The sequence below is a fragment of the Mustela putorius genome, unplaced genomic scaffold, assembly GCF_011764305.1.
Source record: "Mustela putorius furo isolate JIRA1106 unplaced genomic scaffold, ASM1176430v1.1 tig00003987_pilon_pilon_pilon, whole genome shotgun sequence".
Taxonomy (NCBI): domain Eukaryota; kingdom Metazoa; phylum Chordata; class Mammalia; order Carnivora; family Mustelidae; genus Mustela; species Mustela putorius.
Genome location: NW_025422126.1, coordinates 5,937,924 through 5,952,215, shown reverse-complemented (window position 1 = coordinate 5,952,215; position 14,292 = coordinate 5,937,924). Strand labels below are relative to the sequence as shown.

The 14,292-nt window shown below is 56.6% G+C and overlaps 1 protein-coding gene across 4 annotated transcripts in view; it reads left to right on the top strand.

Annotated features, from left to right (window-relative positions):
- GDPD5 (glycerophosphodiester phosphodiesterase domain containing 5) overlaps positions 1-12,927 on the top strand; it is an 83,633-nt gene extending 70,706 nt beyond the window's left edge. For all 4 annotated transcript variants that reach the window (XM_013064336.2, XM_004768022.3, XM_013064334.2 and 1 more), the window contains 8 exons: positions 1,803-1,885; positions 3,141-3,291; positions 3,807-4,025; positions 4,486-4,643; positions 4,883-5,030; positions 6,239-6,321; positions 9,057-9,169; positions 11,928-12,927. In XM_013064336.2, coding sequence (XP_012919790.2) covers positions 1,803-1,885; positions 3,141-3,291; positions 3,807-4,025; positions 4,486-4,643; positions 4,883-5,030; positions 6,239-6,321; positions 9,057-9,169; positions 11,928-12,076 — 1,104 coding nt within the window. In that variant the 3' untranslated portion in view covers positions 12,077-12,927. The remainder of the gene's footprint in view (positions 1-1,802; positions 1,886-3,140; positions 3,292-3,806; positions 4,026-4,485; positions 4,644-4,882; positions 5,031-6,238; positions 6,322-9,056; positions 9,170-11,927) is intronic.
- The last annotated feature ends 1,365 nt before the right edge of the window (positions 12,928-14,292 follow it).

Sequence of the window (14,292 nt, the reverse complement as noted above, 5' to 3'; positions counted from 1 at the left end):
CCGAGTGTGTCACTGCTTCTGGACCCATGCATCTGGGTGTGAGAAGCCTGAGTGCACACTGCTGTCTCTGAGAGGGCATCTGTGTGCCCTTGGGTGTATGGACCCGTTTGTGACAGCCACCCCCACATATACATTCCTGACAGCAGAATTCCAGCTGGGCTTAGGTCTGAGGCATGTAGGGATGAAGATTCACCCTGAAATCACACACAGGTGTGCTCCTTGGAGCCCTTTTGGGGTCCCCAGGCTGGCCAGGGAGGGCTAAGTTTCCACAGCTCTTTCTCCAGGGGCCAACCCCTACCCCAGGAGACCTGAGTTTACAAAGCCTCTGCCCTTCCCCCTCACTGCCTCTGCTCCCCGGGAGTATTTATTGCCCCTGCTGTGCTCCTTTGTGTCTCCCCATCTACCTTCTGCAGCTGCAGTCCACAGGGGAGCACTGGCACCCCTCAGGGGGAGGCCTGGCTGCAGGGCATTTAGAGGCAGGAGGGGCAGGAACTCCACCAAGTCCATGCCTGTCTCTGATGTCTCTGAGGCCCTGTGCCACCTCTGCCTCCGAGTGGGGCCTCACACAGCCCACCTGAATGGGGGAAGGGAGCCCTGTCCTCCAGAGCTGCTCTGCCCCAAGGAAAGAGGAAGAAAGGAGCTCAGTTATAGAGACTGCTGCTGTCTCTCTTCTCTCCTATGAGCTCAATAACATTAGCCTGTTTTACAGATCCATCCTGAAGTATGTATAGGCAAAACAATATGATGTCTGGATAGCTGAGATTTGCTTTAAAATATTACAGCAGAGAAGCCAAGGTGCAGAGGTGAGGTGAGAGGGAAGTGGAATCATTCCTTCTCAGCCCCACAGCCCTTGCTGTACCAGGCTACCTCCCAGAGGAAGGGGATGTGTTACGTGTGGGAGCAGCACGGCCAGAGGGAGAGAAGAAGGGCACAAGTGTGTCTTGGTGGGAATGAGATCGGCCCATCCCTTACTGCCAGACCTCCCTTCCCCTTCCAGCCTAGCCTGTACTGCTCTGGCTCCTAGTCCAATCCTTGGTATGGTCGTGACCCCCAGTGGTGACACAGGGTATGACAGGGTCTTCAGACCGAACAGACTAGGGAGGGACACTTGGAACTCTGACTCCCAATTTGAAGGACAAGTGAATTCCGAGAACACTGAATATCACCCCCAAGGGGAAAACAGGGAAACTGAGGTCCATAGGAGAAAAAGATGCACCAATGGTCACAAAGCTATGGCAGGGCCAGGGCTAGAACCAGAATCTTCTGATTTATATGCTATAGGATTAATAGTAGTCCCTTATCAAGCACTTACTGCATATCAGGCAACATGTTGGGGGCTTATAATCCATGGAAACATCTAGGAGATGGTCTTGTCATGTCTGTACAGATGCAAAAACTGGGCGCCCCATGGAAACTGCCATCCTGAGTACCCCCTCCTCTCCCTCTAGGATCTCCACCCAGACCCCGGGGGTAACCAGGAGGAAACATGGCTTGCAGCTCCAGTCCAAGACTGCCACAAGGCAGAGAGCTGTATAAGAGCCTTCACACCCCCACATTTATGTACATCAACACTAACCAGCTCTGCCTCCTCCCTCACCAACAAAACCTGTAAGGCAGGCACAATTTAACAGATGAGGAAATGGAGCCTCAGAGAAGCTGCATGGGTGCCCAGGGTCCCACAGCTACTGCCTGGATGAGCGGGAACTAGAAGCAGGCTTACTCCAGCCTCCTGACACACAAGTTTCTGCGTCAGCGGGGGAGATGTGTATCAGCTAAAATTTTGGCTCTCCTCTCCTGCCCAGCTGGCCCCAGAGCACACGCTGATGTCCTTCCGGAAGGCCCTGGAGCAGAAGCTGTATGGGTTACAGGCTGATGTCACCATCAGGTAGGTGTGGCTGTTGGGAGGACCACAGTCCCCCATCATCCCTGCTGCATCCACATTTGGGACTCTGCTGAACCTCAGGTCCCAGAGCTTCAGAGATGGGAGGGCAGAGGCTTGGATAAGCCACTGAGGGCCCACACCTTGTTTGTGCCAAATGCCAGGATACAAAATAGGGAGACAGATGGGTGCTCATGGTTCAAGCAGAGGTAGGGGAGTGGGATCTAGAGTCCTGCCACAGATGCAGTCAAAGGAGAGGCCAGCTGTATGTGGCTCAGCAAGACGGAGCTCAAACACAGGTAAGGGAGATAAGCACACGCAGAACGAGATAGTCACTGTGATGTTCAAAGACCACATAAAATGACTTCTGTGTTCTCAACATAGAGATTGCAAAAGCACCTATTATTACAAAGATTGAGAATTCATAGCCATCTCACAACAGAGGAGCTCTGAGAATGGGAAAGTGGGGACTACCACCTACAGTTTACACAGGTGGTGGAGTGAGTGAGGGCACCACGCGTGTGAGGCTCTGAGTGCAGACACCACAGAACTGTGTGTTCATCACCTTCCAGCAGGTGGTGGTAAGATGCCCTGAGGAAGGGGGCCATGCATACCTCTTCTAAGAAACCACATGGGCTAGGGACGCCTGGGTGGCTCAGTTGGTTGGACGACTGCCTTCGGCTCAGGTCATGATCCTGGAGTCCCAGGATCAAGTCCCACATTGGGCTCCCAGCTCCATGGGGAGTCTGCTTCTCTCTCTGACCTTCTCCTCACTCATGCTCTCTCTCACTGTCTCTCTCTCAAGTAAATAAATAAAATCTTTAAAAAAAAAAAAAAAAGAAACCACATGGGCTACTGGCAGCCCCAGTGGGGTAGAGGAGGAGGGCGGTAGAGGGGAATGTGTCCAGAGGGCCTGCATTTGTCCTGTCCTATTATGGCATCACATGGATTGGGTTCTCATCAAGTTCTACCACTTCCCGCGCTAGTGGGCTTAAGCTAGATAATTGCCTTTCCCATTGTCAAATGAGGTAGCACCTTTCTGCTATCCCACTCTAACCCTCACAAAAAGCCAGAGGGACTCACCCCATCCACCTTGTGCACAGAGGGAGCCTGAGGCCCAGAAAGAAGCAAAGCCCGCTTGGGTCCCATGGGGGCTGGTGTACGTGGGTGGGAAGGAGTGTGTGGGGGTTGGGGAGGGATCACTGGCAGGCAGGTGAGGGACCTGGGTGGACAGTGACGTGGGGGTCCCACCTTCCCGCAGCCTGGACGGCGTGCCCTTCCTCATGCACGACAACACCCTACGTCGAACCACCAACGTGGAGCAGGAGTTCCCAGAGCTCGCCCGCAGACCCGCCTCCATGCTCAACTGGACCATCCTGCAGAGGCTCAATGCTGGCCAGTGGTTCCTGAAGGTGTGGCTCTACCTGTCCCAGCCCTAGGCATGGACCACACAGGCAGGACCCCACGGAATGAGGGGGCCAGGGGTGGCCAGCAGCTCAGAGGACCGCTAGTACCCTAGCAGCAGGGACTTGCAGCCAGGCCAGTTAGAGGCCTGCTTGAGCTCCCGCCGCTGGAGCCCGAGTGCCATGTGGCGTGGTCGTCACTGCTTGTTCTGGTTCTATCTTCCCCGTCAGAAAAAGTTGACGGCAATGATGAGAGTTAACAGGTAAAAACTGTGACTTTGTGAAACTCCAGAGGGAGACTGGTTCCTATGAAATGCTACTAAAGGAGAATGTGCAGGCGTCTGGGAGAAGTCCCAAGCAAATGACTTCCAGAAAACCGGGGTGGCGTGGGTAAGCTAGGGTTGGGGTCTTCTAGACGCCCCCCACAGGGCCCCAGCCAGAAGATCACCTGACCCTGTGCCCCAGCAGCCCCTCAGTGTTGGGGGTGCTGGTGATGTAGCCGTGTGTACCCCTGTCTCTGCCAGACGGACCCCTTCTGGACGGCCAGCTCCCTCTCGCCCTCCGACCACAGGGAGGCACAGAACCAGTCCATCTGCAGCTTGGCAGAGCTCCTGGAGCTGGCCAAGGGCAACGCCACCCTGCTGCTCAACCTGCGAGAACCACCTCGTGAACACCCCTACCGCAGCAGCTTCCTCAATGCCACGCTGGACGCCCTGCTGCACTCTGGCTTCCCCCAGCACCAGGTGAGGCCCCCGCCTCCACACCGCCCGCCCAGACCTCCACTTCCACCAGGGCAAAAAGGGGGAGCACACCCCTTGCCCTCCTGACAGGTTAGCCCAGGGTCCAGAGGGAAAAAAGGAAGGCCTTCAGAGTGGACAGTGGGCAGGAGCAGGCTCTCTGGAACACTGCTATTTCCGCATCCTTGCGGACTCACACTCGGAGATCAGAGAAATCAGAAACCACTTCGTGGCAGCACAAGGGACTGGTGGCAAGCTGCAGAGTGACGTGGGTTATCAGTCTTGGGACAGGGGTCCGGAGGGGAGAGCAGTTTCACAGGCTCGGCTGGACCACGTTGTCCCCTGTAGATGCTTATTACATGTGAGCCTCGCCGTGGGCCGCATCCCATCGCCTTGAACCCTCCCAGGAGCTTTAGGAGGGGTAGACGCTGTAACCCCAGGTGAGGCCGCCTGCTCCCGCCTGCAGGTCATGTGGCTGCCCAACTGGCAGAGGCCCTTCGTGCGGAAGGTGGCTCCTGGTTTCCAGCAGACTTCAGGCTCCAAGGAGGCAGCCGCCAGCCTGCGGAGAGGCCACATCCAGAGGCTGAACCTGCGCTACACTCAGGTGTCCCGCCAGGAGCTCAGGTACCCACCCCAGCTCACGCGGTGGGGGTGGGGGTGGGGGTCGGATGCTCTGGGGCTCGTGGTTCAGAGAGTAGAGCTCGAGAGTATCAGGTCTAGGTGTTGTCTGAGCTTGGTCCTCTGGGGATGGAGACTCCTTTCTCGGGGACAGCTATGAGGACAGTGGGTTCATAAAGGGGTTCCACGCTGGGCCCAGAAGCCCCCCTCAGAGGGCTGACCGCCTCTGTCTGCCTGCCCCACAGGGACTATGCGTCCTGGAACCTGAGTGTGAACCTCTACACGGTCAATGCGCCCTGGCTCTTCTCCCTGCTGTGGTGCGCGGGGGTCCCCTCCGTCACGTCCGACAACTCCCACACTCTGTCCCAGGTGCCTTCCCCGCTCTGGATCATGGTGAGTTGGGGAATGGGGGGGGGGGCAGCGGGTCCCTGGGGGTGTGTCGAGAGAACCTGGGGCATGAGGTGGGGGCAGGCTCCACGCTTGGGGCTCTCTGGTGAGATCTCAAGTGGGGAGCAGCATGGGAGGAGGATTTTCATGACCTCTGCGGTCTGCACTGAGGTGCTAGCGGGTGGGGAGAACCTGGGCCCAGCCCATGGGGAGAACAACGTCATTCAACGGCCCTAGAGAAGTAAACTACTACTTGGGGCTTGGGTTTTGGGGATTGATTATGTTGTGTTTTAAAGGAAGGGAAGGCCTTAGAAAAAGAGTAACAACAGAACAAGGATAGGGGACATTATATGCTATTCTGAGAGTACAGCAAATAAAACCAATTTTTACCTGGCTGAGCGAAGCTCTCCTGACAGCCTGAGCTCCAGTCGCTCGGGGCACCCCTGACCTCCCCGCTGTGCTCCACTGCCACCTCCCTGAGGACGTGATAGCCAGTCCAAGGGTCTTGTTATGGCTGAGACAGTGTCAGGCTCACTGAACCAAATCTAGGTTATGGACGATGTGTCCATCCACCTGCCCACTGTCCTTACAAACCTCCAAGGGCTCTGCTCAGGACAAGGTGAAGTGACTTACTAACAGCAGCAGCAGCAATGAGGACACTCGCATTTTCAGGTCACAGGAGCTGACCAACAGCAAGGACTCCAGGCGCAGCCCCATCCCTCCTCCAGTTTACCTGAGCTCAAGGGCCCGGGAGGCCTGACCGCACTGGAGGCTTTGCCCTCCCTGGCCCCCGGAGGGGGAGCCCCTGCACTCCACACCCTACGGTGACACCCGTACTCTTACACCCGCACAGATGCCCTACGCCTCTCCACACATGCACCTGCATTTACACCTCCACATTCAGCTGTCTACCTTCCATTTACTCCCCTTCCACTCAGAGCCCCCTTAAACACACAAATTCTCAAAGCTTATTAACACATGCCCCCTTCACCCTGACCACTGTGTCTCTTATGCTACACACACAGGCCCACAGTGCTCAGAGCCCACACCTACTAAATACTATCTCAAGGCCCCAAGCCCCAAAGTCCCCTCTAGATCCTCCGTAGCCCTTCCCTAATGGTGACGTGGGGTCGTCCTCCCCACGGAACCTCAGTCTGGAGGTCTGGTATGAACCAGCCAGAACTGAAAACTGGCCATGGGTCATCTGTCCACAGCTCCCTGATGAGTACTGTCTCATGTGGGTGACCGCGGACCTGATCTCCTTCACGCTCATCATCGGCATCTTCGTGCTCCAGAAGTGAGTGGGCTCTGACCCCCTTGCGTGCCCCACAGACCCAGCCCCTGCCCCAGCCAGGTAACCCTCCTCCTGAGCCCGTGGCCAGGAGAAGCCCTGCCTGGGCAGCCTGTTCAGGGTAGGACTGCCCAGCGGGGGCCCCCCAGCCCCTCCTCCTCAGCCAGCACGGGTAGCTTCTGGAATGAGCACCCAGCTGGGAGCCCAGAGCCAGCCTCGGCCATGACCTGCTCTGTGGACTCAGGCGGGTTGGGCTCCTCTCCGGCTGTGTCCTCACCTGTTCCCCAGGGTCTGGGCTGTCACCAACACTCAGCACTCAGGTGTGCCATGCTGGAGACCTCCTGCCTGTCAGGGTGGCAGCGGGGAAGTGGGGGGTTTGTCTGGGGGAGGGCTTAGGGCCAGGCAGGGGCCCCCAATCCGGCCACAAACAACTGGCTGTTTTATTCCTGACTGACGTTCTTTCTCTGTCACTCACCGCTCTGATCCGGCGCATGTCCCTCCTCTCTCTCCCCACCCCCCTCTCTGCTGCACTCTGGCCTCTCACAGCTATCACTTGATCAGGTAATTCTGGTGTGGTCTTCCTCTCCTGCTCCTCTTTCTCCCTCCTCCTCACCATCCCCTTCTCCAGTTCCACCCGAAAACCTGCTGTGCACCAAGCCTATGACTGGGTCAGGGTCCCTGGTGGGCCACCCTCCCAGAATCCTCCCCTGGTAGCCTGATGCCTCCTGCTGTCCCCTGCACTCCTCTCCCCATCTCACCATGTGTGGCCTCCCTCCGGTTCCCCTTGCTGTTTCTGTGGATGAAAGGAAGCCAGTGCTTCCTAGCAGGTGGCTGACCTGGCCTCTCTCAGCACCAAAGCAGCTCCCTCCAGGGAGGGACTGTGCCTGGCCACCCCTCCCAAGGCTGGCACTTGGAGGGGCCTTCACTACTGCCCCGAGCAAACCCTACCAAGTTCTGTCTCTCCCTTCCCATCTCTCGGTGTCTCCCCTTGGGCTTTGCCTCTTGAATCATTGCTTATCTTTCTGTGTGTCTCTAATCTCTCTCACTCCCCATTTCTGCCTCCTACCCGACTCCTCCCACCTTATACACACAGCCTCCCTGCTTTCCCCTGGGGGAACCCCCCAGTGGTTGAGCTTCCTGTCCTAGATGTACCTGGCTGCAGAGACCCTGGCATGACTCCTTCCTCCTGGGCTTACTATGAATTTCCAACATGAGTCCTAGGTCCGGGGGATCCAAGCCCCCACCTTGGTCCAAAGCCTTGGCCCTCCTGGTGACAGCTTCCCAAACTGCTCCCTGGCTGAGGGACATTGCTCAGCGAAGGGACACGTACTGGTCCTTCCTTCATCCTCTTTATCAGCAGACGCCCCCATGTGCTGCTGTTGTGCTGGGCCTCTAGCAAGGAGCCAGGCCTTCACTGTCGGAGCCCCAGGGTGCTAGGGGGCAGCCGAGGTGGCCCAAGTGCTGGAATGGACAGGCCAGGCCCTCTCAGTGTCCAGCCAGGGCCATGACATGGTCTTCATGGGGGTCAGAAGAGGACTGACAGAGGAGGGGGACCCTGAGGGAGGCCATTCCCTGCAGGCCCCCTTCCTCCACCCATACAGTCAACAGATACCCTGGGCACCTGTCACACAGCAGGTACTAAGGTTGGCGCCAGGGACACTGTGACAAATGAGAGACCCAGTCGCTGCCCTCAAGGACATGTAGGGCAGCCAGCCCAGCCAGACCACAGGCTGCCTTCCCCTCTGCTTCTTGCTTTCCCCTGTCTGTCTGCTCTTTTAATTCACCCACCTGCCTGTCCATCTGTCTGTCCATTTCTGCTGTGCTGACCCCATCTGGAAACACCTGATTTCTCATGGAGTCTGGGTTCCCCCTTCCACCCCAGCAGGACTCAGTGCCTGGGGGGTTGGGTTCTTATTTCCAAGCTGACCCCTGCTTCTCTTGGTGGGAGTGGGGGTGGAGGTCCAGTGAATCTTTTGGTCTAGTCTGCAGGAAAAGTCTTAAGTTTGGACACCAGGGATTTGGGGCTGGTTGAGAAGAACTGCAGGGCAAGACCTGTTGAGGCAATACCTGCCCTGGGCTGGGCACAGGAATCCACGTCCCCGGCTCGGCCTGGCCCCTGCATGTCCCGCACAGCCCCATCTCTTGCCCGCCAGCCTCCTTTTATTCCCGCCTCCCCATGAGGGAAGAGGCCCCTCCTCCAGGGCTGCTGGAGCAGAGCAGCCTATGGCCCAGACACCCTTGCCTCTGAACCTGTGAAGACAAGGCCCCCACAGCCTCCTCTCCCTCCCTCACTTCCCCTCTGGCTTCACTAGCCTGGCCCTGATGAGGAAGCTGGAGGATCCAGCAGCTGGGACTCCCTGAGATTGGTGTGTACCCCACAGATGGGTGTCAGAGTCATGTCTGCCAAGCTCTCCCCCAAGTTGTCCCATTCAGAGTCTGTGTGCAACTGTGGGCACCTGACACACAACTCCCCAGCCCCAAACAAACCATCTTCGGGGCAAGGGGACCTGATCTTGGGTTCTGGGGACAAGGGGGAGGCCGGAGAGCCCTGGCTGAGAGTCAGTAGACTCCGATTCAAGCCCTATAGCTCTGCCCTCATCTGGGCCTCTGTTTCCCCATCTGTAGTCAGACAAGAGTCTTGCCGGTCTCTCAGGCCAAATCCAGATAGGCTCTGGGACTGGACAAGACCCTGCTCCAGGGAAGGGTGGGGAAGGACCTGTGCCCGTGGGCCATCTCTGCAGGTGGCGCCTGGGCGGCATACGGAGCTACAACCCTGAGCAGATCATGCTGAGTGCTGCAGTACGTCGGACCAGCCGGGACGTCAGCATCATGAAGGAGAAGCTCATCTTCTCAGGTAGGCAGCCCTGCAAGTTGAGGCAGGCCATGGGCTTGGTTACCTCCAGCCCCCCACATGCACACACACCTGCAGGTGACACAAATAGGCAGGAACACAGATAGCATGGACAAACATCTGTGCCCCTGGCTTCACAGACACAGAGAGAAACTCACACCCCTCCTCACGCGGTCATCAGCTCCAGACCCCGTGGCTGTCAGCCCCAAGGGTGGTGGGCAGGGGCTGCTTTTATGTCTCACCTCTCTCTGCTGGTTTATACACCGTAAGTATTAATTTTTCACTCTTGCTGGCTGCAAGCCCCCATTGACATTCCAGTCTGATGGAAGAGGGAGCTGTATAAATAAATACATAGAAAACTGGGTGCCACTAGAGCTCAGGGCACCTGGGTGGCTCAGTGGGTTGGGCCTCTGCCTTCGGCTCAGGTCATGATCCCAGGGTCCTGGGATCGGGCCCCGCATCGGGCTCTCTGCTCGGTGGGCAGCCTGCTTCCCCCTCTCTCTCTGCCTGCCTCTCTGCCTACTTGTGATCTTTGTCTGTCAAATAAATAAATAAATAAATAAAATCTTTAAAAAAAAAAAAAAGAAAGAAAAGAAAACTGGGTGCCACTAGAGCTCTAACGGGCATGCTGAGCCAGAGTGGGGTAACAGAAGAGAGTGATCAGAGCTCTCTGGGGCAGTGAGGGTCTCGGGGCCCACTTTGCAGGGTGACCTAGCTGGAATAGAAAGGTCGCACAGGAGGAACCTGGGTAGTGGGTTGGAGATGAAGGCTGACTGAGCAGAGGAAAGGAAGGGTACCCAGGCAGGAAAAGCCAATGTTCAGAGGTAGTGAGGGGCTATGGCTTACTGGGGTACCAAGAACTATCCACCATTCCATATGGCATGAGGGGTGGCCTCATGTTCACTTACCCGAGCAAGGCACTAGGGATACACTCAGGCCTCACCCTGAAAGCAGAGCGAGGTCATGGGCAGGTCTGTCCTTGTTACAGTAGGACCATAACAAGCACCACAAGCTGGGGGGCTTAACCAACAGAAATTTATTGTCTCTGTTCTGGAGGCTGGAAGTTCAAAATCAAGGTGTTGGCAGGGTCGCTTAATTCTGAGGGCCATGGGAGAAGGATCTGGTCCTTCTCTCCTTGACTTGTGGGTGGTCCTCTTTGTGTTGAGATGGTTATCTCCCAGTATGCATCTATGTGTCCAAATCTCCCCTCTTCATAAGGATACCAGGCAGACTGGACTGGGGCCCACCTTAATGACTTCATCTTAACCAATTACCATCTGCAACACCCTTATTCTCAAAGTCACATTCTGGCAGTACTGGGGGTTAGGACTTCAGCCTATGATTTTGGGGGAGAGCACAATTCCACCTATAACAAGTATGGATGGTGGACAAGAGTGGGAAGCTGGAGGCAAAGAAACCAGTAACTCGGGAGAGACTGAACGTGGGAACACAGAGGAGAGGAGAGATTTGAGGGATATTTAGAAGCCAGATGGGCTGGGGTTCAAATCCCAGCTCTGTCCCCAACTAGACAGGTGAACGAAAGCATGTTGGCATCAGACTCCTCTGTAAAAGGGACTGGCACTCCTTCACAGCGTGCTTGACAGTTAGAACCACACCTGGCCCAGAGGTATGCTCAGGAACCACTGTCTGAATGAATGACACCCCAGTGGGGGCGACTGATCCACTTTATTTATTCATTCCTTCAACAGATGAACTCGTTACTGTGTTAGGTGCCTAGGAGTCCCAGATTCTTGCCTATGGGGCACTTGTTTTCTCCTGCCTTGGCTCAAAAGGAGCTTCCCTGAGCACTAAGGGTGGGTTGGAGTGCCTCCCCTGGTGACCCGCAGCCCTCTAGCCACACTGGGGAGCTCCTGGGACGAGGGGCCAAAGGCACCCACCTGGGGTGCCCAGGCTCCTACAGCCTGGCCCAGAGAAGTCAGAAGGAGCAGGGAGAATGAGCAGAAAAAACAGGCCAGCCCCTAGACCTGGCAGGTTCTGTACCTCCAGGCCCCCCATCCTTCAGTGCCAAAGGCCATTCATTGAGCACCTTCTGAGGGCAGGCTCAGGCCAGCCACAGCCCTCCCCCACCCTGCCCACTCCAGGCTGAAAAGTCCTTTACAGAGCCCCTCAGCCTCCCCTCCCCTCAGGGTGGGCTCAGCTCCACTCAGCAGACCTTTTCTGAGCCTCTGTTCTATGCCCAGTGCTGTACCAGACAGCAAGACACAGATGCCCAGACCTCCCCACTGTGCTGCATGTACTCCGGCTAGTGGGGTCACAGGTAGGGATGATAGAAGAGGTGATGGGGCAGGGGGAAACAGGAGCTCGGGGGGCCATGAGGAGGCCCCATTCCAGCTTGAGGGGGCTCAGGGGAGGCTTTTAGGAGGTGGTAATAACAGAGATGAGAACAACTGAGCCAGATTTTAAGAAAAGGAGGTGTTGACAGGGAGGTCACTCTCAGGAGAGGGGACAATGTGTACAAAGGCCCTGAGTAGAATAAACACACGGGCACAAAGGTCAGGAGGGGACAGATGATTGTCTGGGGCTGGAAGGCGGAACAGCAGAGGAGAGGAGACTGAGCGTCTGCAGAGTCCAAGGAGGGCCTTGAAAGCCAACTCAGCAGCAGACCCAAGTCCAGTGATCTCATCAGCCTCCAAGTGCCTGACCAGGGCTTGCTGCAGGGTACTCTTGCCACTGCATCTGCCAGCCATCCTCATTGACCCCACTCTCCCCACTCCCATTCTGCCATCCTTTGGCCCCACAGAGATCAGCGACGGCATGGAGGTCTCCGATGAGCTCTCTGGATGCTCAGACCACAGTTACGACACGTACACCACCAGTGCTTCCACCCCTGCGGATCACCGAAGGAGTGGCAGCCGTACCAAGACTCTCACGGACCGGAATGGGCGTTAGCTGAAACCTTGTCTGTCTCAGCCTGAACCTAACATGGAGATCAGGGAACCCATAAGAGCTTGCAGAAGCATGTCTGCATGGGGAGTGCACTGGGAGCTGGCTCCACCGCCTCCTCGTTGGCTCCAGCCCTCTGTCAGCCATGGCCTCCCCTGGAGGGGGCTCTCCTCTCTCCTGAGGCCCGCTTGGGTCAGAACTCCAACCTTGCAGATGTCCCTGCAGGCCTGGGGCTCCTTCTGGAAAGTTTGGGGCCTGGGGCCTGGCCGTCCCCTGGAGGCCTTCCCTTATATCCTGATCTGGAAGGTTGCTGAGTCACTGGACTATGCCCTGGCCCCTGTGGCAGCTGAGAATTTGGATGTCCACATGTCTATGCTCAGAGGCAACTGACTTCTGCATGTCTCCTGCCTTGAGGGCCTGGGCTAGGCCTCTGCCCCCAGCAGCTCAGTTCTTCATGTCGGTCTCAAAAGCACAAGGATTTTCAGCCCAGGAGGAAAGCCTGCTGCAGTGGTGGAGACACTCCTCCCCAACCAGCCTCATACCACGACTGGCCCTGCCCTGGGAGAAGGACCGAGCCAAGTCCCCAGGAGCAGCTAGAAATGGCCAGAAGGGTAGGCTTAAGGCTACTTTTACAAACCCTGACCTAAGTTTCCAGCAGGTCTCTAAGGCAGACAGGCACAGAGACCCAAGAGATCCACAGACTGACACAACCTCAGGTTTCCGCATCAGTGGCCACAGGGCAGTGGTACTTGGGAAGAGCGTTCTAGGCATGGCCAACAGTGGGCATGTGCCCAAGGAGGTCTACAGTGGAGTGAGCCTGAGGGCCTCGGCCAATATGATTAAAGCTGCCATCTTAACATGTGTCGTCTCTGAATGGTCTGTGGGAGGGAAGGGATAGGGTTTGCTGGGTTTGGGATTCAGTTTGAAGCCAATGATTTGAGGAGGAAGCATTCTCAGAAATGAATGGAAGAGCGCAGGGTGTTTGGACCCCTACCCAGCATCACCAGGACACTGCGACTTCATGAACAGCCTTGGGGTTGGGTTCTAGAATCCCCATATTGTGGTGGGGGGAGACGGTCCTGGAGTGGTAAAGTGACCATCCAAAGTCACACAGCTTAGTATGGGCAAAGCCAGAAGCCCACCCAAGCTCTGGCCCCAGAGTGGATGCATGGCCTCTGTAACCAGCCAGAATGGCAAGGCAGATGGGGAAGTTTCCTGGGTCTGATATAGGGCTGGGTGGCAGAACTAGCAGGTCCCCTCACAGCCACATGGAGGCTTCCTGAGGTGCTTCCAAGAAATTTCTCTCTTCTCCAAATAGGGGTCTTCTGGATAGAATTCTTGGGGTCTGAGCAATTCTGGCACCTTCTTGGAGGAAAGGAAAAGAAACCCCTCCCAAATGCTGGAATTCAGACTGGGACCCCGCATTAACCTCTAGGACTGCGTGAGGGGATTCACCCTCCTTTCCTCCTACTGAACATCTGCCAAGTGCATCCCTTCCTGGGACAGAGGTCAACTACCCCCTCTCCCTGGGCATGAAGTATAAGGGGAATCCTGAATGGCTGGATCAGGGATGGGGCACACTGCTCCACCCACAATGCCTCAGTAACTGCTCCAGCCTCTGGCGACGCACCCAGGAAAATGGATTTGACCTTTCATTCCAGCCTTTGCCTGTCCTATCAGTGCTCCCGGCCAGGCTATCCCAGGCTCATGGCCACACTTGGGCTATCTGAGACATCCCTGATCCTTCAGGGATGTCTTGACCTAAAGAGTTACTGAGAACCCCACCTTCCTGATGCCGTCCCCCACATTCTCCACTTGTCTACAAAGGACAGACTGACTGCCTTGTTTGCAGGAAAACCAGAGATGGGACCCCTTCCCTTCCCATTTCTTCCCTCCTGCCTTGGACCTCAGGGGTGTGGCCCCTATCAGGCAGAGCCTGCCCTCCACCTGCTCCACGGCCCTCCTTCCCAGGTACAGATATAAAAGGGCCCAAATCTCTCTTGTCCTTTGACGCCCAGCAACACACACTCCTTCTTTAGGGAGAAAGCAGATATACCATTCCCTGGCATGGGGTACACGAAACAGACGCTGCCCCTACGCCTCAGGACACACAGTTGGCCAGCATCACAGTGACTGCAGCACAGCTCCTTCCATAAACTCAGCCCATCCAAGCTGGCTAGGCCACATTCCTGCAGCACCCAGGCCTCACGGACTCCACACAG